The sequence below is a fragment of the Simochromis diagramma genome, unplaced genomic scaffold (assembly GCF_900408965.1).
Source record: "Simochromis diagramma unplaced genomic scaffold, fSimDia1.1 OVJJ01000603.1, whole genome shotgun sequence".
NCBI lineage: Eukaryota > Metazoa > Chordata > Actinopteri > Cichliformes > Cichlidae > Simochromis > Simochromis diagramma.
In genome coordinates, this window is record NW_024387414.1 from 24,969,696 (window position 1) to 24,994,705 (window position 25,010).

The 25,010-nt window shown below is 40.1% G+C and overlaps 1 protein-coding gene and 1 long non-coding RNA gene across 4 annotated transcripts in view; one reads left to right on the forward strand and one right to left on the reverse strand.

Annotated features, from left to right (window-relative positions):
• The window catches only part of LOC120720897, a 78,184-nt gene extending 74,243 nt beyond the window's left edge, over positions 1 to 3,941 (forward strand). Inside the window, exon 7 of the long non-coding RNA XR_005693082.1 lies at positions 581 to 3,941. This is a non-coding gene — a long non-coding RNA (uncharacterized LOC120720897). The remainder of the gene's footprint in view (positions 1 to 580) is intronic.
• A 9,593-nt stretch (positions 3,942 to 13,534) lies between these two features.
• Positions 13,535 to 24,159, reverse strand: rbm26 (RNA binding motif protein 26). 3 transcript variants are annotated; one of them, XM_040010694.1, is made up of 22 exons: positions 23,643 to 24,159; positions 22,604 to 22,722; positions 22,375 to 22,493; positions 22,199 to 22,290; positions 21,828 to 22,087; positions 21,211 to 21,489; positions 20,849 to 21,091; positions 20,486 to 20,626; positions 20,235 to 20,375; positions 19,971 to 20,082; positions 19,606 to 19,762; positions 18,384 to 18,566; positions 17,826 to 17,924; positions 17,637 to 17,705; positions 17,446 to 17,550; positions 17,285 to 17,359; positions 16,930 to 17,097; positions 16,557 to 16,661; positions 16,187 to 16,390; positions 15,716 to 15,802; positions 15,443 to 15,556; positions 13,535 to 14,665 (listed from the first exon to the last, which is right to left on the reverse strand). In XM_040010694.1, the coding sequence occupies exons 1-22, from the start codon at positions 23,699 to 23,701 to the stop codon at positions 14,576 to 14,578; spliced, it is 3,021 nt and encodes a 1,006-aa protein (XP_039866628.1). In that variant the 5' UTR covers positions 23,702 to 24,159; the 3' UTR covers positions 13,535 to 14,575. The 3 variants fall into 3 exon arrangements, with proteins under 3 accessions (XP_039866628.1, XP_039866625.1, XP_039866627.1); XM_040010691.1 differs by having other exon boundaries at positions 17,826 to 17,927; positions 23,643 to 24,155; XM_040010693.1 differs by having other exon boundaries at positions 17,826 to 17,927; positions 19,971 to 20,079; positions 23,643 to 24,151.
• Between the last annotated feature and the right edge of the window lie 851 nt (positions 24,160 to 25,010).

A 25,010-nucleotide genomic window follows, 5' to 3' on the forward strand; every position in this document is an offset into this window, starting at 1 on the left:
GTGTGAAATGTATGGTTTTCAGGGTTTTTATCGGTTTTCAGCGTTATTTTGTTATCGTTTTTATCGTTAACTCAGTTTTCCTGGGTCTTTTCACGTGTGTTATGAATAAATCTTCTTTTTTTCGGTACCGGTACTAGTTTTATTTTGTTGTATTTATCTGTGACACCTTAAAGGCCGGTCCATGAAAATATTGTCGGGCATAAACCGGTCCGTGGCGCAAAAAAGGTTGGGGACCGCTGTTTTAAACTATAAATTAAATATTGCATTTTGATACAAAACAGAGAGTGTTGGCTTAAAGTGGTTTACATCTCTGGGCCTAACTGATTCATCAAAGTTTGCAGCTAAAATATTTCATAGTACAGAATTTTCTTTTCTAGTTTTTTACTTCTTCTTTTTTTAATCTGATGCATGAAAGCCATGTTGTGTTTCTTTTGTCTTTTCGTTGTGTATATTTAGTTCGGTGGGGGGATCACAGCTCAAGCAAGCAGAGCAGCATGCCTTATTTGAGTTTATATTTTACAAATTGACAGATATACAAATGGTAAATGAATACCTGACTACATCTTTCTTTGGTCATCAGTTTCAAAGTTGGAATCCTGATACTTCTCAGTGGGAAAATATCTGAAAAGAACTGACTGTCAGTCAATGTAGGTAAGTAACTGAATGAAGATTTGAAAAAAGGCAGAAGAAGAAAAAATGCATGAAGAAAAGAAAAGAAAAGTGAGGTGCAAGTGGAGATGAAGACGGGAAAAGACTGGAGTCAAAGACTAAGACGGGAGAGATGGCGATCGAGGCGAAAGAAAGCAAGACTCTGCTCCGACTGTCCTGGGTCACATGTTTTTATATTAATGGTTGAGGTCTTGTGTCAGGTCAGGGAGAGCTAATCTTAACTCTCTTGCTGGAGGGCACCTTCAACCCACGGGGCATCTGGGTATCTCGTCAACCCAACAGTGAACCACCGGGCTCTTCTCTTAGCATGCAAATGAGACAAGAACAAATGTCCCATCACTTCTGGGGCTCCGTGTCCCAAAGTGCTTAACACTCTTCTTGTCAACCCCCCACACCCCACCCCACTCCAGCTGCTTCAAAAAGCCCCTCCTGCACATCCTTCACTCTTTTTTTCTCCTCCCTCTGATGTTCTTTAAATGAGCTTCCCAACTCCACTTCTTTCTCACAATTCAATTTTACAAGGCCATTATCCTGGGTGTAATGTGGAGGTTAAATATATCGGGGCAGACATTATGTGAAAATAATTAGTGCTAATGAATAATGCACTCATTCAGCTGATGAAGGATGGTTGTCAGGGTAATGGAGTACAAGGGAGGGGCCCCTCTGACAAATGAAATTAAAATATTTAAACACTGTTTTACGATATTATCAGGCCCTCACACTCTTTCCCTGTTACGCACTCGCTATATGGAGCAGGCGAGCCTCCATGTGACATGATAGTTGTGCCATTACTCACGCACAACATCTGTCTCACCAGAGGCCCAGATACAAGGCCCATGCTTTTGCAGTACCTCACACCACAGCTCATCATCCCTGCCCTGATAATCACGCTGATGGCTTTAGAGATGGCGCTCTTATTGACAGTCGATGTCACCCTGCCAGATTATATTTTCTTCACTTTATTTATTGCCACTGCACTCATTCTGCCTCTTAGGATCTCATTCTGCGCCCATCATGTGACAATGAAGGATGTAGGTTTTAAATTGCCTGGTTTACAGCGCTCTCCCAGTCAATTGGCCTGTTCCAATCAATAATGGTAGACTAAGCACTCCGTGACAGATAAATGGTAAAGCATCAACACAACCTTATTAGACATAATGGGTAGATGAAAATATAGGAAAGTGCCTTTGACAGAGGACAGAAAGTGCATGAACTAATAATATATATTGCTTATTTCTTCATGCACCAAACTCTGCTTGATGAACCTTCAAACACCTATTTCCACCTACACCTACTTGAACTTCAGCCATTCTAGTATTTTGGTTTACTCTGGTTTCAACATAAAGTCTCTAAGATTGTGGTCAGTAATCCAATATATCAGAGTCGTCAAAGGCTGACAGAAAGTGATGTATGTTTAAATAAGACTCCAGCCTATCCCCATTGTCTTGATTTAACCATGCTCCTGTGTAGTGATGAACACATTCCCCTTAAACACAAAAGATCCCTGGTTCAATACCAGGACAAGACGCAAACCCAATAGTATACTCCCATTGCTGGTCCCAAGACCAGAAAAATTGGAGCATTGCATCAGGAAGGGAATTTGGTATAGATCAAACTTGCAGATCCACCACTGTGGCGATTCCCTCCAGAACTATGCAACATCTGTTGTACAGTAGGTGAAAACAACAGTGGTTGCTGGTGCAACTAATGTCAGTTAGTTGTAATGGAAATGTGAATAGGCTCAGGCTGTACTTGCTGACAATGACAACACTATCATGCTGATGTGATGTGATCCCTCTTAATTTATTTTCTTTGTAAGTATGCTAAACATGTAAACATTACACAATGTAAACATCATGTCACAGAGTAACAAATTACAGATTCAAATTTGGACCTGAAGATGTTATGAGGATTCGTTCTAAAGAAAGCAGATATATTTACTGCAAAACTTTAAACCTGTGGGTGCTAAAAGTTGTTATTAAGTTCAACAGTCGAAGTGAATGGCCTTATCTGCATTCTTGCCTGTGGTCACACGTTCTTGGTGTCAACTGAAAAAAAAGATCAAGGATGTGAAAACTCACAGGTTTTCCAAACTATCAGAACATTGGAGAAGTCATCAGATCTTCCAGAGACAGATAGATGCCCTGGTCATGCCACACATGACAAGAAGAGCTGCCGCTGCTACATTGCAAGCCCCAATCTGAGCAGCAATGACCCTCCTGGGAGTGATGGAAAACTCACCTGCTGATGTGACGGTCCAGCTGGAACATCCACTCGACAAAGGTGTTACTTTCCTGCTGAAACACAGACAGGGAGGAAGCAACTGTTTGCTCCTCCTGTCGCACGCCAGCATGCCCTGAGCATAGCATGAGGCAAACTGTGTGTTATAACTGCATGTATGGTGTGTTTACCTTTAGCTGTGTTTAGTTTTTTCCATTCCCTGTACAACCGTGGTTGGTGATCTCTGCCAGGGCTGCCATTTGTCTCTGATTCTTTTTATAACTTTTAGGATCATAATTTCTAGGTGTAGCCAAAGGGTGGAGGGTGGTTTTAGGATATGATCTCTGTTTTTCTCAGATGATGTGGTTTTGTTGGTTTTACACTGGGGCATTTTCCAGCCAAGTGTGAAGTATATGGGATGAGAATTAGCATCTCCAAGTCTGAAGCTATGGTTCTCTGTTGGCAACGAGTGGAGCACTGATTCAGGGTTTGAATTGCTGCCCCAAATGGAGTAGTTTAAGTAAGAGTAGTTTAAATAAGTATTACACCTACTGATGATGACACTGCGCTGGTTGGTTGTGGTGAAGAGAGAGCTGAGCACGAATGTGAATCTGGTGATTTAACAGTTGATCTGTGTTCTTGCCCGCCCCTGTGGTCACAGGTTCTGGGTATCAACTGAAAAGAAAGATCAAGGATGCAAGCAGCAGAAATGATTTTTCTCTCAAGGGTGTTGGAAATAGAGGCATTTGGTCATTTAGGAGTCACTCAGAGTAGAGCCACTACTTCTCCTCATCGAAAGGTGTTTTGGGCATGCAATGGAGGTCCCAAGTACACGCTGGGGAGATTATATCCCCAAGCTGGCCAGTTGCATATTTATTTCAGTTATTTTATATTTGACTGATATAATCCACGAATCCAAGACAAATAGTGTTTAATTGAAATTATTTTTAAAAATTGTGATACTTCAATAGACAAAAGCTAAATAAGCTGATGAATAACAATGTAGTTTGTATTTGTAAATCTGAAAGTAATATTACATAAACTTTGCAAAAATACTGGCAGATAATAAAAAAGCTACTCTTTTTTCTTCTTTAGATTACATTAATTACATAAGTAATAAGACTTTAAGAAGAAATAAGGTTTGCTATTATTATTTTGGTGTTATATTTAATTTCATACAGTAAATTGTTCTTGGATACCTCCATCGGTCGTCCACGTATGTTAACTATGTCAGTAGGATGAGTGTTAACAAATTAAAGGTGGGTCTGTGGCTGAGTAGGAACAACCCACACACCATACCCTGCTACATCTTGCAACTTTCTTTTCTTAACTCTTATTTTGCATTTTGGCACCATATACATTTGACTTGCAAAACAGACCTAATTACAGGGCCTGCAGTATGCAAGCCACACATCAAACATTAAGTTACAGTAGAAGCCTGTGATCCCAGTCACATACTCTCTCCCTCTTTTTTTCTTCTGCCCTCCCTTGCCTCTGCACACCAGAAACACTGATTGTAACAGGGACATTAAAGGGGAATTACAGCGAAACAATTTACACTTAATGTAGCAGTCGTATGAACGGGGAAGAAAGATGGACAAAGATATAGCCGTATTAATAATACATGTTTTAATTAAGCAGCTGGGAATGCAAGGAGCAGGATCAAGGGAACAGACAGACAATGAAAGAAGAACTCGAAAGGAGGGAAGCGGTGAGAGAAAGACGGACGAAGAAAAAGAACTGAAAATGAGAGAGCGAATGACAGAGAAAGAGTAAAACAAAGCGGAGCATAAAAAGTAGAGGAGGGAGGAGGATCGGAATATGGTGCTGCGCGTTTCCTGCAAACCGTGATTCATGGGCAGTAAATATGCAAAGCCTGATGGCCATAAGGCAATCAGAGGAGCGCCACTCATCTACATGTTGCACAGTGGGCTATAATCCATCTGAGGGGCAAGGAATAATGATACCAGGAAGCAGGAATAAGAGCAGGGTCTGTTTATTACCTCAGACAGATCCATAATGCATACAGATGTGAGGGAGGCACACAGCTGCCTCTGGCCAGAGAACTCTATTGAAAAGTAGAGACAGTAATATTGTGTTTAGTGTAATGAAAGACAATCTGATTGAAGCACCTATTAAGGCAAATAAGACTGCTGTCGTATGAGGTTTAAGTGCCGGAGCTGTAACGATCACTGACAGGGTGGAGAAGAGCTGGGGTGGATACCAAAGGAGAAGGAGGCACCGATCCAACACCTCAAAGGCAACAGCAAGGTCACCAATAAATAACATGGGTAATGCAATATGAATGTGCACTCGTGCAAAGTGAAATGTAAGGTAATAATATGGTCCAAATATGCACATTTAAGACCTTGCTCGCTGTTAAGAGCATACCAGCGCAGATAAAACGTATGACCGGCAATAAAGCAGTAATTTGAATTCTTTGGTGTCATTGTGTTTACTTTTCTTTATTTGCAAAGACACCCACACATTCACACGCACTCTCGAACACAAAGGCCTTCTTCCCCGTCTCCTCACAGAGGACATTAACACCAGGATCCTAGTGGTGCTAGAGTAAAGTAATAAATTGTGTTGAACATTGATAAACTAATGCAATTACCTGCAGGGCAAGCCAGTCAGCTAATTTAAAGATACCAGGTTTGTTCATGGGGTGGGAGGCACCGAATAGGCCCCAAGGGTGAAAGATGGCGCCTTTATTACATCTGAGAGGTCAGCTTGGTAGCAGTGTATTAGGATTGATCTTTTGATCCCAGCCTGGAACCCACCCCCTCCAAAAAATGTACCAACCCCATATGGCTGAGGAAAAACACAGCTTATCTGGCGCAAAGGGTTAACTCTGCCAGCCAGGCAGCCTAATTGAGCGCCACACATCTCAGCTACACAGCAGAAACAGGAACCTGGAGGGTCGTAACAAGCCAGGCGTGACTTATTCACATAATAAACCAAGCAGATATCTAAATGAGCCATTGAGCCAGCCAGAGGGAGGGAGGCCATTAGGCCGCGCGGACCATGGGTACATATTTGTATATCTACAATTGCCCAATCATTTGCATATGTGGCTGGCTATAGACAGTGCTCGCACCCAAGGGCCCAATGACACAACATAAAAACTTTGTACTCATTCACAGCATCATAAACAAGTCAGAGACTCATTTGTTTTATCAAAAAAAAAGTACACGGAATTTACAGGAGACATTAATTGAGCTATTTAAAACCATCCCGGCTGCAAAATACAAAGACACGGTCTTTGTTGGTCTCTGAATGGATATTCTTTCAGTGAAGCCTTACTTCATAGAGTGATGTTTCATTTAATCTAGCAGTTAAATCTAATCTACCACTCGTGTAACTCTAGTCTTGGTTACCCTCAGATAAAAGCAGACCTAACCTGTGAGGCTCTCAGTAACTTACTGTAACATTTCCATTTCATTTCAGTTTTTTTACCAAAACACTGTCACACCCTAAACATTCACAGACCGCGGGCGTCATACAGTATCTGTGATGTGAATGAACGAAGCATGAGTCAGAGGAGGAGACTGATAAGTCTCCGATGTTCATCTGTTAAATATTAAGTTTCAGCCAGCAGCTGGTTAGCTTCTCGTTAAGACTTAAAATCACAGTCATAGCTCAGTCCGGCTCTACCTAATGCCAACAAAATCCAACAATTCTGTGAACACCTCAACAGTAAGCTGCTGAAATGCATTACCAATGAGCAAACACAATGACACTGCAAGGGTCATCCTCAAACAGAGTATTTCAATTTTAGAATATGAATGTTGGGGATGAATGAATGTTTTTTTGTGTAAAAGTACAAATACTGATAATGGTTGGGTGTCAAAGGTATCAGCAGCAAAAGTGCCCTCATGTTCTGGTGGACAGCCATGAACTGACGACACTGCATATAACCAGCAGCTTAGAGCAGCATATGAGTAAATAATGTCCACACTCCAGTGACAGGTACACACAGGCCTCTCATTCACTGGAAATATCTGAGTTCAGCAGTGTTACAGTTTTTTGCAAAGAAGCTGTTTCTTCATCTGCTGCGAGGGATGACCTGAAGCTTGCCTGATAGGAGGAGCACACACAGATGGTTATCAGAGTGTGTAATGCACTTAGGCACTAAAGTGTAGCAGATGTTATGTGCCCGACTGTTTCTGTTTTGGGTTGAGTTTTTTTTTTTTTTTCTCGCTAGTCTCACTGCTAAATTAAGCTATCCAGTCCTGATTGTGACATCAGAGCCAGACAGTTATGTTCACACAGTTGTATTGTGTGGCTTAAAACTGTGATGGTAACCAATAAATGTACATTTAATTAAAGCGGTGATTACAATTATTGAGCGATGTCTTTCATTTCAACATTTTGTGTGATGTTTATTTCTTTCAGATAATACTTTTTATGGATTCCTAAATGACAAACACAAAGAAACAGATGTAGAACAGATTTCCAAATTACCAAGCAAATGCAAGATATTCACACATACTTTTTTTTTATAAATAATGCAACAAGCTTGTAAAACTGTATTATTCCAATGCATCCACTGTAGAGTGCTAGTAAAAAAAAAGTCAGACAACAAAAGCTGATAATATAACATTTGAATTCTCATTTCCTCTGAGAATCCAATTTATTGCATCACTTTACTGCGTCCTCCTACTCGCCTGTTATGTTGCTTAGTTTAAACAACAACAAAAGGTTATCACTATCATTCTTGGTAATGGGTCAAGGGGTCAGCCTTTAATATGACCTCTGACACATAATTAAATTGCCATCTTTAACCTCAGTTACAGCCTGTCACAGAGCATTGGATTACATGCTGCAAATCACTGTACTGATCAATAGCAGAAGAGAATACAGGGGGCGTGGCCTGCCCTGTCCGAAGGAGTCTGCGCAGAGATTATCTTTAATGAAGCTGAACTGTGCAGTGATCATGTTAATGTGTAGTCTTATTAGATTCTGAATGACGTACTGAAACACACAGTTATCCTTGCAGGGATGAGAAGACTGCAGGTAAGGCATCAAAGAGCAACTTGTAGTGTCCAGGCACATGACTACCTTTCACTTTAGCTGTTAGTCATGCAACTTCTTATGTACTTATCCTTGTGTCTTAGATTTGGCCTCAAAGCATGCACTACATACAGGTTTTGAAATATGAGTATGATCAGATTACATTGTGACTGAGAGGCCTTTTCTATTGAAGGAATTAAGAAATTTCCCAGTAGGAGAAGCACAGGTTTAAATAAATTGATGACTTTGTAACATGAGGGTTCATTATATGGTACTAAATCTCTCTAAGTTATTAGAAAACAGCAAGATGAAGACCTTTCCTCTTGCTACACTTAACAACACAACCTTGTTTAGACTCCGCATGTAACTTCACTAACCAATGAGAAGCCAGGAAGTCCTACAATTAGGTAAATATGGAAAAATAAACTAGGTAGATTCAACACAATTTATTATTACTGGTTTAAAATAATATGTGTAAATGTATAAATACCAAATCATTAAATATAAACGTAAATGTGTATATAATTAGCCCTGTAACATGAAAACATAGATTTACTTCTGCGACTTACAACAGTTTCAGGTGAGGTCAGTTTCAGGGTCCTAAGTAGGACTTTTAGTTAAACTCACATCTCTCTATGCCAAGTTAAAATGTGAAATACATACATACATGCAAACAATATTTTTTTAAAAATCACATTTTATCAGTTATCATTTAATTACATTTAATTTGTATGTTATTAATTAGTTATTGATATGTGGATGGTAATGTGTATTTGTCAATAACAAATATTGTGAAATTGAAGAATAACAGGTAATTATCACCCTTGTTTATCCTATATCATTGAGTTGAGATCTTAATGACCAGATCTTAAATAGGCTTGTCGGTATGATGTAAGGTAAAGAGTGTATGGAAGAAAAAACACATACATAGGTCTAAATTTACAGAAACAAAGAAACAAAGCAGTTCTGTTTCAGTGAAACCAAAAAGCAAAAGTTCAGCTCCAGGTGTTGCCTTGTTTTCATATGTAAACAGATTAGCTGCAGCGCTGCAATCTCAGCACAGTGACTAAAGGATCAGCTCTTTCTGATCTGCGGTTTCGGGGCAGATGTGTCTTGATTCTGTGTTGTCTGAGAGAGTGGTATCTGTAATCTGCTGTCAACAGATGACGTCACAGGGCTTTGTTAAGTCTAATACAGCAATATTTCTGAAAAAAACTGGCACTGATGGAAAGCCATATCTAACAAAAACAAAAGTTTTGTCTTGTCTGTGGCTTCCATCCACAAACCCACTGATTCCACACCAGAACTGCAGCTGCTGTTACAGAAAAAAAATGAGTCCCCAAACTCAAATAATCCTGAATGACTGTGCTGATTATGATTTAGAGGCTGCTAGTTTTGTTTCAAACTGTGCCTTGCTTTGTGGCCGGGGGCCTTGTGTTGTTTAAAGGGTTGTCGGGGTATAAATACTAAATTAATCATGCTTTGGCTCAACTTGCTAGGGACTGAAATTTGCTTATGGAAGCTCGTGATCGCATAAAATATTAATAGTGTTACAGAGAACTGGCATTGTAGCAATAGGAGCGAGGCGTGTGAAAGCTCAGAGCAGCGATGTCGGGAGGGGTCATAAGTGATTTAAGATCAGAAACACTTTCTACAGATTGCCACCTTAAATTGATAAAGCAACACACAATTAATGACCAAAAGATTGCATTCTCACATCCATTAGGATCATTTTTGTACATCTACCAAATTGGCATTGTAGTAATTGGTATTAGCTGGCATGCAGCAGTGTTTTTGTGTTGTAAAAGAGGCAGGAATATTATTCAAATTAATCTGAATACATTACAAGTCACTAATGTGATGCATTTTCCTAGATGATTCATATCTGTGTGACCGACTTCTTGAGGCCCTTAGGGCTTCAAAAAGAAACTACAATCACTTTCACTGACAGGCAGCTTATCTCCAAGCAAACAAAAGTGGGGCTTTCAACACACATATCTTGACTTTTTTTAAGTTACACATTCAACCCTATTTTTAACAAAAAAAAAAGTCAAGGCATTGTGTAAAAGGTGAACAAAAAACAGAATGAAGTGACTATTTTATTATTTTAAGTCCATATTTCACTGAAAATAGTACAAAGATAATGTATCAAGTGTTGAGAATTAGAGATGTGGCATTATTGTGGTTGTTGTTTTGGGGTTTTGTTTGTTTGTTTGTTTGTTTGTTTTTTGTTAACAAGCCAATATTATTGGCCAACATTAATTCTTTGCTGATCTATCTGTATCGGAATTTCTAAAATCTGATAAATAAAAGAAATTGATAAAAAGTAAAGTAGAGATGAGGAAAAACACCCTTCAACAAAGTTATGAGTGTTGACATTGCTTAGTTTATCCACCAGAGGGCAGTCAGCAACATCCCTGCTGGCAACACTGTTCCACAAATACAACAACAGGCTAATCTGAGAAGAGGAAATGAGCAAAGTATATATATATAATTACTGTAATAAATGTTAGAGAAATCTGTTACTACTAAACAATTTCCAAATCTCCTATTTCGCAAAAAGCTGAAGATGATTTTTTTTAATTAAGGTGCCAAAATACAATTATTACTACTTGCATTCCTGAACAGAAAAAATATGATTACGTGTTATGTTTGATTAATTTCTGACTTCTCTGAGGAGTCCAGTGTGGCCACTCAAATTTGGCAATAAAAACTGTTTTGTCAGTAACAGTTTGTTACTGAATTCAAATTATTATATGCCTGAAAAATAACAAGTACATTTTAACAGTTTCTACACAACTGTTAAATTCTTACATTTATTAACTTTGTCGTGCTACGAGATTTATTATTAGTAGTAGTAGTAGTAGTAGTATTCTCTAAGCAGAAGAATGATCTTGCAGTTGGGTTTCACTGAACAATTCAAAAGAGAGCATCTAGAATCATATGGAGGAGCATTAGTGCATTAGGCATTGAAAGCATGTGAAGGCACCATCAACGCTTCACTTTCTGCTTGTATTTGGTAGTGGGAGATGTGCTCAATGGACATGTCTGTAATCCATAGGCGTCACATGTTAAAATCATTTGAGGAATTATAAAAGAAGAAGACAAAGGAGCCAAAATGTCAAAAATGAAAACAATGAATATTTGTTTCCACATTTTAAATGTTCTCTCTTAAATGTTCTATTTCAATTAGTAATATTATTAATAATATGAACAATAATGTAATTGACAATATTGTAATTAATTGGAAAGCCCACTGGTTTTGCATTTTGCACATCACAGTAAAAGGATTTTATTTTTCCGTTTCTATATAGGAGAAAGAAAAAAAACAGGATGGAGTTTATTCCAAGTTTTGATGCCATTTGTCTCTTTGACACAAATCAGAAAGTAAAATTGTATATAATGGATGACATGGAGGCTGTAAACTTGTTATCCCATATTTTCAGAGCTCACATGGAGCGTATAAATAGACTCTTCCGACTGAGACACAATAGGGAGGCAGGTTCGGACATTTCTGCATGCTGGTCACAGCTGCACACTCCCTGGGACACAAACTCCAAATTTTCATTCATTCATACAGCTGTTCCATGAAGTGCTATTAAATAACTGTCAGGAAAATCTATGTCAATCAAAGCAGTAACTTCACAAGTTAGATCTACCAGGCCTTGCTTCAAGAACACAAGTGTGCAGGTCAAAGCACAGCTGGTTGTGTTATCAAAGAATACGACTGCACGAGTTTTGGTGGCACCATAGGTAAATGAGGGCAGGAGGAGGCGGAAGCACTCCCATACTGAGAGATCGAGGGATGAGGGAACGTGTTTCTGGTGGTGGCACAGGGGGAAAGGGTTTAAATGATGAACAGCAGATATTCTAAGAGAGCAAATCTGATTTCTCACAATTATCTCTGCAAGCCTGACAGGCACCGGGGGTGGCAGAGGAACAATGAACTAGAGAACGCTGATTGGGTTATTTGTCCCATCTCATTCATGGCTGAGGGATTGTGAAGTGCCTCTCTGCAGGTGTAGTGCATGCTACAAACACCGTACAGTAAGCAAAATTCCTGTTAGCCAAACACCGCCACTCACATTCATTGATGTTTAAAATGAAGGGTCTAAGTAAGCACACATTAGCCATTATTTTTCAAATACTTGATGTAGTTTTTAGCTTCCCAACATTTTCTGGCCTTCTTTCATATAATGTGTCTTGTTTAGTGACAGGTCTGTGTAATCCACACAGATTGTGGGTCTGTGTCATCTTGATCAATTAAGCAAGGCCTACCCTGAATACAGTTAGGTCTGTAACTGTTTGGTACACCGCCACAGTAGATTTTTCAATCAAAAAATCGAGGTAAAGTGCAGCCTTTCAGCTTTGAATCACCTTTTATTAAGTTTTTATACACTGCTTTCATTTTCAGAGGCTCAAAAGCAACTGAACAAAAGACAATAATCCTCAAATATAAGGATTTGTATCAATACTTGGATGAAAATCCTTTGCAGTGAATTACTGCCTGAAGTCTAGAACACATGGGCATCCCCAAATGTCTCACTTGAGATGTTCTGCTAGGCCTGCACAGTTGCAGTTACCTTCAGGCGCTGCTTGTTCGTGAGTGTTTTTGTCATCGGGTTTGTCTTCGCTAACTGTAAAGCATGTTCTTTTAAGTTGGGATCAGGTGACGGACAATGACGATTTTTTTTCCTCCTACAGTATGTTTCAGGTGATTATCCATCTGCACTGTGAAGCACTAATCAGTTTTACAGCATTAGGAAATGTGAGCAGAGGGTAAAGGTCTGTGCACGCCACAGTTCATCCTGCTAGTTCTATCAGCAGTTACATCAATAAACAATAGTGACTTGATTCCACCAGCAGCCATACACGCCCATGCAATAAAAATTGCCTTAGTTATTTGATAGATAATGTGGCATGGTTCTTGTATCATTTTTATCCATTTCATTTATCATGAAATAACAAGGAAACAGGACTCACCTGACCTTTAAACTGCTAGTCAGTCAAGTGTCTAATTTTTTTGTGCCTCTAAAAATGGATTTGTTACCTTAAAAGTTAACGTAATGCTTTGCTAAACCCCTAAATTAAAGCAGAATGTTATTCACTTTGTTTGATTCAAAGCCCACTGTGGAGGTACAGTGGCAGAACTACAAAAAATGTGTCAGCCCAAAAACTAACCAACCAAATTATACGACACTCTCTTATGGCCCACTTTGCTCAAAGACTTTTGGTATTGAGGCTCACCATGAACACTGCCATGGTCTAAATGGATACCTGCATTTGACTGCTACTATCAGTAACAGGCTCTTCATTTAACAGAGGCCAAAAGGCACAAAAACCTCAAGTGGAACAGACGACTGCTCTGAAAGTTTTTTGGTACAAGAACAAAATCCAGAATTACACGTAAAGTCAACACTAAGCTATTACACAGATTCACAAGGCTGTTTCATCAAAATGATGCATCATTACAGAAAACAAAACTGTTACTTAATACTGTTGTGTTCAATTTTTAAACACAACAATTACTCCAGTTACAAACAGCACAGCAGTGTGCGATGTAAACAAAGTTCTCTCAAACTCGAACTTTTTGCGTATATCTTAATGTCACACAATAATCAATCCCCAATTTATAAAATATTTCTGTATTTTAATACAGCATCACATTGAGCTTGGCACCAAATAAAGACTGATACAGTCGATACAACATGACAAGATTAGCGTAAAATGTTGACGCTTCTTAGAGAAGGATGTGTTGAAGCTGCAGCACACTGACAGCTCCTACAAAAAAAAAAAAAAAACATTTTTAGATTGAATCAGTTTCCAAATGTTTTCGTTTTTTTGCAAAAACAGATATACAGCATGATGTCTGCCTTACCTTTATATGCCATTTGGTGCTACATGGCACTTACCAGTTCCAGTTAAAGCTGTTGAGTTTGTTTGGTTTTTTTTAGGAAGTTTGCTCTTAGGTGAAGATGAAGGTTTTTTTTGTTTTCTTGAAATGGTCTTTTTTCAGCTCTTTTTTTGGCTGCTTTCTTTTTTTCCCCACTGCCAATTGTTTTGTTTTTTCTTTTTGGGAAACGGGGGAGGGATTTTTTTTTTTTTTGGCAGCATGTTTTAGACCATTTCAATTCTTTATTTTTTTGTACAATCCAAAGTAAAGCAAAGAACTTAGAAGCCAAGCTTTCATACAAATCACTTAAACTCATTCATAAAATATTTACACACAAGCGTTTAAACCAGTCAACCTAACACTATTCTGCAAAAGCTACTGTCATTGGTTTAAATTATAACACAGCTTTTTTTATTTTTAGGAACTCAAAAAAATGTGTCTTTCAGTGATCAGCTGTCATATGTCCCAACAAACTAATTGTATTCTGTGAACCCAAATATGAAAGAAAAAAAACTGTCTACATTAAGAGCAATAAAAAAAAAAAAATCAGCACTGTTGCATCTGGTATACACAATGAAATTCATTAAACTTGTACATGGTTTTTCTGCCAGTTACAGCAATTCTAGGGGAAAAAAACACATCTAGCCAAAGTGAAATGTGTCTTGCTGATTTATAAGCAAGCATTGAAATCTTCTCTAAAGTTCCACTTGTCCTCCACACCAGTGTAACCAGAGGAAGAAAAGAAAACAAACAAACAAAAAAACATCTGAGTGAGCCTCATCTGCGCCAGGGGCGAGGCTCGTTGTCGTCTTCTTCCTCATCGTCGTCCGCCAGCAGCGCATCATCGCTTAGAGACTCTTCTGGGTACTGATAGGACAGAAGAAAAGAAACTGAGATTACTACACGTGCTTAAAAAGTGCAGAAAACTCCACAACACATCTGTTTCTTTCTAAAAAAGGTCCTAAGACAAACTAAATTCTCCATCTGAGAGTAATCAAGGTATGAGGGGCTGTGCGAAATTCACTGACCAGCACTGTTATTGTGGCTGATCAGTGTGATCAGCCACAATATTACAACAACAAACAGATAAAGTGAATCAACAATGATCATCTAGTGAAAATGCAATACTCTGATGGGAAACCCTGGGCAGTCAGAAGCGTGACATCTACAACAACATTTTTTCATCCCCAGAAACGTCCAAAATGATGTCAGCTGGGCCGAGGAGTGTTGGTATGGACTGGAAGAAATCCTGATCCACAAATTGCCATTGCCATTGAATCTATTGCCAATGTAGCCCAGTGCCATGATGGGTTAAGTATGGGAGAGAGTAGGGGTGATGGGATGCAATATTAAGCAGCTGGTTTTAATATTTTGGCTGATCAGTACAATCCTAGTACAGTTCCTGCATTGATGTGTAAGAGCTCCCCCTTGTGGCTGTTAAATACAAGAAACATATTTGATAAGTTTTACTGAGATGAGCACATCTAAAAACGTCCTCACTAAAGAAAATATTTCCAAGTGGATTTAATAGCAGCATGAGGAAGAAATAAGTCTAATGCTCTCCTCGTGACTCACGTGTCAGAAAATCCCCCACACTGAATCAACAGTGCCAACACTAAGGCAAGGTGAGAAACATCCACAAACCTCATCTTCCTCAGGTTCTGCTTCGTCAGCATCCGCAGTAGTGAGAGTGGTGACAGGCTTATGCCAAGCCAGGCGCAAAGTCTGGTTATTAAATTTCACTCCGTGAAGAGCCGCCTGCAGGTGGACAACATAAAGCAGACAGAGGGGGGGCAGGTGTCAACATCAGGCTTAGCTGCTGGTCTTTGTGCCTTATCCTTGCTAATCCAAGGACGAGCCATAATGCAGAAAAAAATGAAAGAGACATTTCACTGTTTGAATGTTAACGTGCATCACCTGCTCTGCTTCCGCTCTCGTCTTGTACGTGATGACCGCGGACAGGTTACCCTCATCAATCCGGCAATCTTCAATTTCTCCAAATTGCTATAGGATTGGGAAAGCAAAGCATTTTGGTCATTGAACAAACTAATACATCACAACAGTGAGGAAAATGTTCCTAACAAACCAGCAACGTGGCCTGCTGTTAACCTACAGTTGGTTTAAAATGCAGAGGAACCAGTGTAGACAGTGTTAAGCTCACTGGAAATTATGAATATGGAATATTTTTTACACCTTATATAACACAGCTATATACTAAACAGTGTCAATATTTTTAATATCTTCTCTTAAATGTATTATTATGATTATCTTTAGATGAGCACTGTATGCTCACCAAACGTAAAACTTTAACATCCTGTCATTTTACACTGTTACACAGCACAGTGGCTGCTATCAAATGTCTGTTTTTTCCGTTTTAGGTTGACTTACAGCAAAGTGTGGTAGCAAATCTATGCGGTCTGTGTCGTTGAAACCAGAAATTTTCAGCGCTCTTGGTCGATGATCCACGACTGCGTGCAGCGGCACACCTCTTCCTCGCCCCCTAGAGCCCCTTCCCCGAGCCCTGACGGCACCGCGGCCCCGAGGATGGACACCCCGGCCTCGCCCTGGTGACAGCAGCCCCCGTTTAGCTGCCTGAAAGAAAACAATCAGAGCACATCAGAACACAGCTGGAGTGGAGATTATGTTTCATCATTTGAAATTCCAAGAACAAGTCTGCCCTCAAGTGGCTACTGTGCAAGCAGCATTTTTATACATGGTTTCAAGCTTGCCCTCTTTCTTTTTTTTTTTAAATCAATACCTCAATTTGCAGCTGGGTATATTTGATCTTCAACAGGGCTGTGTCCTCTCCAGCCTGAGTCTTCTTATACAGATCCAGCTGTGCATCCAGCAGTTCTTTCTGTGCCTGTGAGTGAAAGCAGATTTAATAAAAATAAATGCTGGCCATCAACTAGAATTTTAAATTAAAACAGAAAACAAGCAAATATATCAAGTGTGGGAGAATCTAACAGCAACAGCAAGTTACAACCATTTTCTGTGACATACTAGAAGAAAAAGGAGAGAAAAAACTCAATCACTGAAATCAAGATCAAATCAATAATAATCCATCAGGTTCTTATCAGTTGGCTTTTGTTTGACCATATCGGTGTATTTCTTCTTTTAGGTAACACTACCTGGGCCTTGCTTTTTGCTATCCGCAGTGGGTTGCTGTTGCTTGAGATTAATTTTATCTCCTCTTGCAGTTTGGTGATGCTCTTTGTTAACATGTCCAAAGTTTCCATGATCTTGGCTTTATCCTCTGCCTTCATTGATTTGTTCTTCTCAAGTTTGGATATCAGGAGCTGCAGCAGACATAAGCAGAGAAATACAAGTTTAACATTTGCTGATGTCTCCATATTTGAATAATTACACTTGAGGTGAAAATAAATGTTAAAAAAAAAAAAAAAACATAATAATCTTACTCAAATCATCGAAATCTATGCAAATTAACACTGAGCAACAGAAGCCTTTATTCCTTCTGCATCTTACCTTTTGTGTCTCAATGTGCTTCTCCAATATTTCCTGCTTCTTCTTCCTCACATCTTGCTGCAGTTTTAGAGCTTCCTGTGTAATTACAAATGGGGATTGAATACAGCTTTTTTGCTCGACTTATAAATCACTGCCCCTCCAAATTTCCATCCATTTCTCACCTGTTTCTTCTTCAAAGCTTCCTCTGAGGTCCTTTGTGCTGTCTTCAGGACAGCAGGATTGTACACAGTCTTTGTGAGTCCCATGGATGTTGAACACACCTGAAACTGAGAGAAAACAATTACATTTGCAAGAGAAGGAGAACGTTTTAAAAAGGGACGCAAAGACTTCTGAACACAGAGTGGAGACTTACTTTTTCAATTGGAGCTGCTGGTTTTGTACAGAAGCCTAGACGATCCTTCACTGACAGCTTAGTGGGATTCTGCACAAAAGGGGTGTGGGGAGGGGGTCAAAAAGGGGGGAAATGTTTATACAGACCTTGGGCAAATTTTGACAAGTACACGCAACAAAACACATCCTCAGCAAGACCGCCTACACACACCTGTGAGGCTGCACCGGATTCCTGACCGGGCCCTGAATTCTGGGGCAGCATGGGTCCCAGACGGTCTTTGACAGACTGCTTCAGGGAAGTGGCTGGAGGCTGCTGAAAAACAAAGACGGTGTACAATTGTGAAATGGAAGCCATTTTAACGGATAAATAGGCTGTCCCTCTTCCAGATTTGCCTCCGCTGCATTTATTTTTTTAGACAGCAAAACAAGTTCTTTGTGCTGTACGTGCAGAAATGACAGGTATTACAGCCGCCGAGTTTTCTACATTGCAAAAAGAGAGCCAAGAGAAGACAATGTGACACAGTGTCTAGTTCTTGCAAATTATCAAAACATACTCTTAAAACAGGAAATACATTTCACACCTTAAAACATTAACATTGGCTGTGGTGTGTTCTTGTTTAAGCTGATGAAGTTAGAGGAACTTGTATTACTGTGAATCTGTAATCACAATGAATCCACTGGTTTGCAAGTGCCTCCTATTTTAAAGTGTGTAAAGATAACAGTCTGCAAAAGCGTGTTATGAGAGACGGCTGACTTTAACAGTGGCTACCTGTGGCTGTAACTGCTGCTGTAACTGAGACTGGCCCTGGGCATCGTTTCCATCCTCACGAAACCAGTGTACCCTGATGAAACGGTTGTTGAGAACCGCCTCAGTGCTTTGCATGGCCCGCTTTGCCTCATCAGGAGAGGAAAACTGTATCAGTGCCCCCTCAGGGTCACTCTGGTAGGCCACCTGTAAAAACATTTAAAACCATTTTTAAAACAGACAGAGGACAACACATTACAATCTGAAAACCACAGTCACTCAAGGGGATAACAATGTGTGTGTGATGAGCTGTGGTCAGCTAAGTCACTCGCAAACATCAGCTTCACTCATGACACAGATTTATCTTCAGCTTTAGCTGAACTTACAGAAATATAGCAGCTTAAAGCCAATATCTGGATATTTGCCTTAACAGTAGCACATAGACACGATCAAAGTCAGTTTTCTTGCAAACAAACCTGATAACACAACGAGGGGCTTTATCGGACTCTGAAATTTTAACTCTTTACATCTTGAAAGCCTAGTAGGGCTTTCAAGATGTAGTGAGTGGTTTCCGTTATACTTCAGGCCTCCTTATAAAACAAAATAATTCGGTGTGCATTAGAAGTTAGCGAGGGTAGTTTCTGCCTATGCTGCTTCCAGGAAACGTCTTGATTGATATATACTGAGGTGTCGTTAAGGGTAGAGGGGAAGTTATCAAAAGTCATCTTTATGAGATAAAGAGTTAATTCAATATTATTTGATTCCTAAACGGACACAAGAGCAGTTACATGGTGTTAGTTCCACCTGATCATCCCGAGAGTCATTATGTTTACCATTCACTGTCCAATCCTTCAAAGCCTAAAACTACATCAATGTATTTTGTAAAAGAGTACGCAGTTGTTTTTGAAGATACCTTAGCAGTCAATCTCTTATTTTGACATGTGATATCTTTATTGATATTGCCGGTCAGATTTATGTTGGACCAGAGCTGTTGCAAATCATGTTACTCAAATAGCTTTATGGCATAATTTTATATTTTATTTCTAAAAGACAACCTAGAAGATTAATCTAAACCACTAGACAAACCATGTGTGACTCTTTAACCTTTTAATACCAGATCCATGCATGCATACTGTTCACACATCAATCACCAACTGAACAGCATATATGATTGCGCTATACTGTGGTTACACGTGTTAATAACCAACAATGATCAAAGCCGGGACATCCATATCCGGAAACTGACCTGCAGGTTGACGATGGTTCCAAACTTGCTGAAATGCTCGTTGAGTTTGCTGATGTTGTTGAGCTCGGGGGGAATTTGCCGAACAAGCAGCTTGGCGTTAGGAGTGAACTGAGCCCTTTTGTGGCTGCCCTGGTGGTTGGGTTTGTTAAAGTTGATTCTGAGCAGAGAGGAGAAAATTAACCAATTCACATGTGTCAAATTATACCCCTCTTTACATGTGCTGTTGTGTGAATGTGTGTGTGAATGGGTGGATGACTGAATGTGTAAAGCGCTTTGGGGTCCTTAGGGACTAGTAAAGCGCTTTACAAATACAGGCCATTTACATACTATAGAAAAAATACAAACAAAAACAAAGTGTTTCTTACTTGTCAAACCAAGGTTTCTTGGTGGGCAGCCCTCCATCATGAGAGGGAGCGGGTCTCTTCCTCGAATCAGATTCCATGACAATTCTCATACTGTTGTTGGGAATCTTGTCTGCTGGAACAAACACTGATAGGTTAATTTCTGAGACCAACACATGTGGCTCATAAAAGGAGAATACAAGTCTAGAGAAACACTTCTGATTGCAGTAGATGAAATGCACATATAACTGAGGACAGTCTTTTCAAAGTTCAAATGGTTTAAAATACCTCTGTGTGGCTGATCGACCTCCCCCATAGTGAGACCAATCAGGTTGGGTCTCTGGGCATTGACCCGGTGACGATAGATCTGCCTGGAAGTATTGGTGATGCTGGGGGCCTCGGGATTGTACACGTCTATGTCATAGTGATCTGATCAGCAGAGAGAGGATCATTTAGCTCATAAATTACTGGGGTAAAGTACAGCAACCAATTTATAAATCTAAAATTATATAGACTACATAAGAGACTAGAGACATTACCAGAGTTGAAGAGTGGCCTTGAGAGTGGTGGAAGCGAGGAGCGCATCCCAGAGGTGACAATGGTGGGAACGGAGCTGGTGATGGAATTGGGAGGACCATCCATGCCTGCTGGTTGCAGTGGAGGAAGAGGAGGAGGGGGGCCTGTGCCAGATAAAGCAAGAGTTAACATCTTAGATAGCCTTTTTCTGTAGCGATATATCACTTTGTAGTTTTAAGCATAAAGAATTTATTTGATGACTTAAAAAAGTCCCTAAACTTTAAAATTGCTTTAATGCTAATTCAACCTATTAGTACTTTTTAAAACCTTGAATCAAAGTGTCAGGAAAAAAAAGGAAATACAGCAATTATTATCTGAATCTCTACCTGCAACGGGTGGGAGGCTAGGTGGAAGGGCACCTGGAGGGGGCACAGGTGGCCGAAGGTTCACAGGTGGTGGGTTCATGAGAGGCGGTGGTGGTGGGAGGCCTGGGGGTGGTGGTGGCTCCACACCTGGAATTGGTGGAGGTTGGAAGGGCAACATACTGGGCAAATTGACATCCTCCACTACAACGGGATCACTTCCGTGATCGAAAGGACACAGATCCCCCTGCATGCAGAATCCCTTTTCTGCAAAAGGAAACAGAGCTATGTAGAACAAACAAATATACAACGTCCAAGAACAAAACAGAACACATTTAATATATTTTTATATATATATATATATATTTAATATCAGCTGTCCTTACCGTCATAGTCACGGCATCGATTTCTCTGTTGAGGGGGAGGCCCCCTGTTGAAAGGGACCCGATCCATAGGGTGCTCGGGACGGAAGTCTGACCAGCTCTCTGTGGTGTTGTTGCTGTGATGATGTGTGGGAGCAATGACTGTAATAGTGCTGCTCAGTGTTGGCACAGGGAAGTGTGAAGTGGTTGCAGTGGAGACAAGAGCAGCTGGGGTATATCCATCACCACTCTCTGACCTGTCCCCTCGTTCATGATCATACTTCAACTTTCCAGAGTCTCGTTCTAGAGAGAAAAGAAAGGCCACATGACTTTAAATCACTAACACATATACAAAAGTGACAAATCAGACCTGTGAATCAGGTACACCGTTTTTAGTTTGATCCTTTTTCTCTTTAACTGCTCAGCACTGGTAGATCATCATATACAGTGAACTATTCAGGAAATCCTATTGAATTCTTAAGATTGGGTAAATTCATACCAGAGGAAATACACACCTATACCAAACAAATACATCTCCAGGAAAAATAAGATGTTCTAAGATCTGTAATGAAGTTGGCATGTTCGCACATTAAAAAGAAAAATACTGATATTTTTACAACCTGAGTTAATCAAGTTCTTACCTCGACTTCTGCTTCTCGACCGAGTTCTGCTGAGGGACCGGCTCCTGGTGCGATCTCGATCCCTGTCTCTATCCCTGTCTCTGTCACGGTCTCGGATACGGTCTTTGCTCCAGCTCCTGCTTCGGCTACGACTACGACTGTAACTGCGGCTGCGGCCTCTTCTGCGATTGTAGCGTTCACGGTAAGAGTCCCTTCTCGGCGGGTTGCGATCATAATCCCTCTTCCTGGAGCGATCGTCTCGCTTACGGTCATCTCCTCTCCTGAAAATATATTTATTTAAAAAACAATGAGTGAAATGAGTGAAAGAAAAACACATGTTGACATGGTTTTTGTTTTGTTTTTTCTAAATGAGAACAGGCAAATGCACACACCTGCTGTCTCTGCTGTAGCGAGAACTTGATTGTGGGGGGCTGTGATTCACGCGTCGCAAAAATTTCTTGTCTCGTTCGTCTTCACGATTTGCCTGAACAAAAAAAAGGTGCCTATTTAAACTGGTTGCTCATACTGTTTAGTAAGTGTGCATTTAACTGATGTTAATAATCTTAACCTCATCTTTCTTCTGCTCTTCTTTCTCAACTTTGATCACAGAGGGTGGCTGCTCAAGCTGTGGGAGGTAGCTTTTGTTGTTAACGGCTTCAAACAGCTTATCCACAAATGGCTGGGTTTCTGGAAAGAAAAAAAAAGTAATAGAATAATATTTTAAACAAGAGTCAAATAACATTCAGGATCACATGATAAAAGTAATGGGGCTTGGAAAATAAAGCTTTAATAATTACCTTTCTGAAGAAATACATCCAGCTGGTCTATACAAAGGGCTTTAAGTTCCTTTTCACTTTTGTCCTTCTTCACCAACGCAACAACATACTTGGCGAGCGCAGAAGGGTCTGCATCACAGCTGCAATCGTTAAGAAAGAAATCCATATAACACATGAACAAGATTTCCTTTTAAAACCAGACAATTTGTCTGTGACAATACGTGTTGGGAGGACACAGTCGTTTATGAAAGCTGCAGAATGCAGGTGAGTTAACTAACTGTATCCACTGAATACAATACACCACAAAAGCAGGCAGTAGCTTTGCTGTTGTTGGTAGGAAATGTTATTGGTTCTGGCTCATTTAAAGCTTAAATAACATAAATAAATAACTGACTCAGTTAGTACTTTGTTTAGCTTTTCTTGTAAGTGATACCAGGAATTAAGAGTTAACAATATATTATTTGCAACTCTGTGCTGCCTTGATTTATTACATCTCCTTATCGTTCTTTATAAAGCTGCTTGGTTATGTGACGTGCATTTTTAATGTTGCTGAATCAAGTTTGGGGACACAGTGTGACAGTTTTGTTATTTAATCTGGTTATTTCTAGGCTGGCTGTACTGAGGAAAGCAGTTATATAATTATATATTTGACCAGTGGTATTTTGCACATGCAGCAGAGTTTAAGCAAAAGGGACTTAGTACTGTTTCGTATATTAAGGACACTTTTTCGTAGACTAAGAATGTTCTAATCATGTCTGTTATATTATAGGACATGGTTAACCACCATATTATCACCACATTATTACCATGTAACAGCTTTTTCTCTCCCTTACCCTTTTAAAAGGCGCAACACATTATGTTTACTCGGAGTACATTTTAATTTGGCAACTTTTTTCACAACCAAAATTAATTTTTACTTCAGTAAAATGTCAATAAAGCAACGGGAGCTTTACTGGAGCAAAATTTACTCTTTCAAGCCCCCATTCATTTAAGTAGTTTGTGTAACTCCGATTAAACTAAATTTACTAGAGCCTTTTGGCTAATGGCTAACCATACTTACATGGGCTCGAGGGTTTCAGACAGCCATGTTTTCAAGGCATCGAGGTTTTCAATGATCATCTTAGATCCAAAGGAGCCTTTCCTCGACCACCGCCACAGTTAAAGCTAATCGGGGCTGATGCTGTTTATCTGCGTAAAAGCACAGCTGACATTAGCTGGTGAAACTAGCAGCTTCAGTGGACAGACTGTGATGCTAAACGTGACGTTAGCTTGACTGCCGCGTTAACGCAGCGTAACGTTGGCTGGGCTAGCACACGTCTTTCCAGGCCCCGAGCGTGCTGCACAATCCCGCCACCCTTCTGCTGTGTTTATTATCGAAACGCCGGTGGTGGAGGGAGGTCTGTTGCCTCTCAAAGCTGAAGCTGCTAACTCTGAAGTTTCCAAGCGATTTCAGTTCGATGAATTAAATAGCATCCGCGCTTAAATTGCTATTTCGTCCCCTCTCACTAGTGGTTACTATGCCATGAATACTATTTACTTCCGGTTGAATTCTCGTTAGAAAAATTCTCGAAAAATCGCGAGAGGGCAACTCTGAGAGCAGTGTCCGTCGACGTAAAAAGTGCGAAATTTCTGCTCATTTAACCGCTGTGTTTTGTTTTCAGTGTGTCCCAAACGAAAGAAATATGCAATTTATTATTATTATTCCAAGCTCAACTTCCTTTCCTGTGGTTCACTTTCACAACATAGACAATAACAAGTTTCCACTTACTTCACTCTGCACCTCCCCACCCCTGCATATTTATATTGCACATGTGGTCCACTAGACTCTAGGGTAGGTGCTGTGTCCCTTCACTCTCTTCTCCTCCTCCATGCCTTACTGTGTGTGTGGAGTGATGGGGGGGGTGTTTGTGCTTCGTCTTTCTGCTCCTACTTTTTCCACACAAGGTCCCAACATTGTTTGACTACAAGCACCTACACCTGTCCCCTACAATATTCCTACACATTTTTCCCTTCAGTACAGGAAGGCTAGACTCTTTGACAAAGTAAAACCTCCTAATTAGAGTCTGACAGTCAGTTTGAAAATGAGGAGGAGACTGGCTATAAGATGGCTGTAACACAGTTGCTAACAAGGGGAGGGAGAAATGTGGATAAAAAATGGTGAACCGGAATGCCCTCCTTCCCCGAGCATCGAGGCACACCACATTGCTCCCAGTGTTGCACAACCAGGGCCAAGACAAATAGCGTTTAGCCTTGTGCAAGACATCACGTCTGATTTTGTGCTTTTCATCTTTGATGCCATACAGAAATTAATCCACATCAGTAAATATACGCTGATCTAAGTTATCTTCCAGATTCTAGATCTTAGATGGACGGGAACACACAGTATACAGGCATCAGATCCAAGATTGACAGGAAGCTGGTTAGTTTA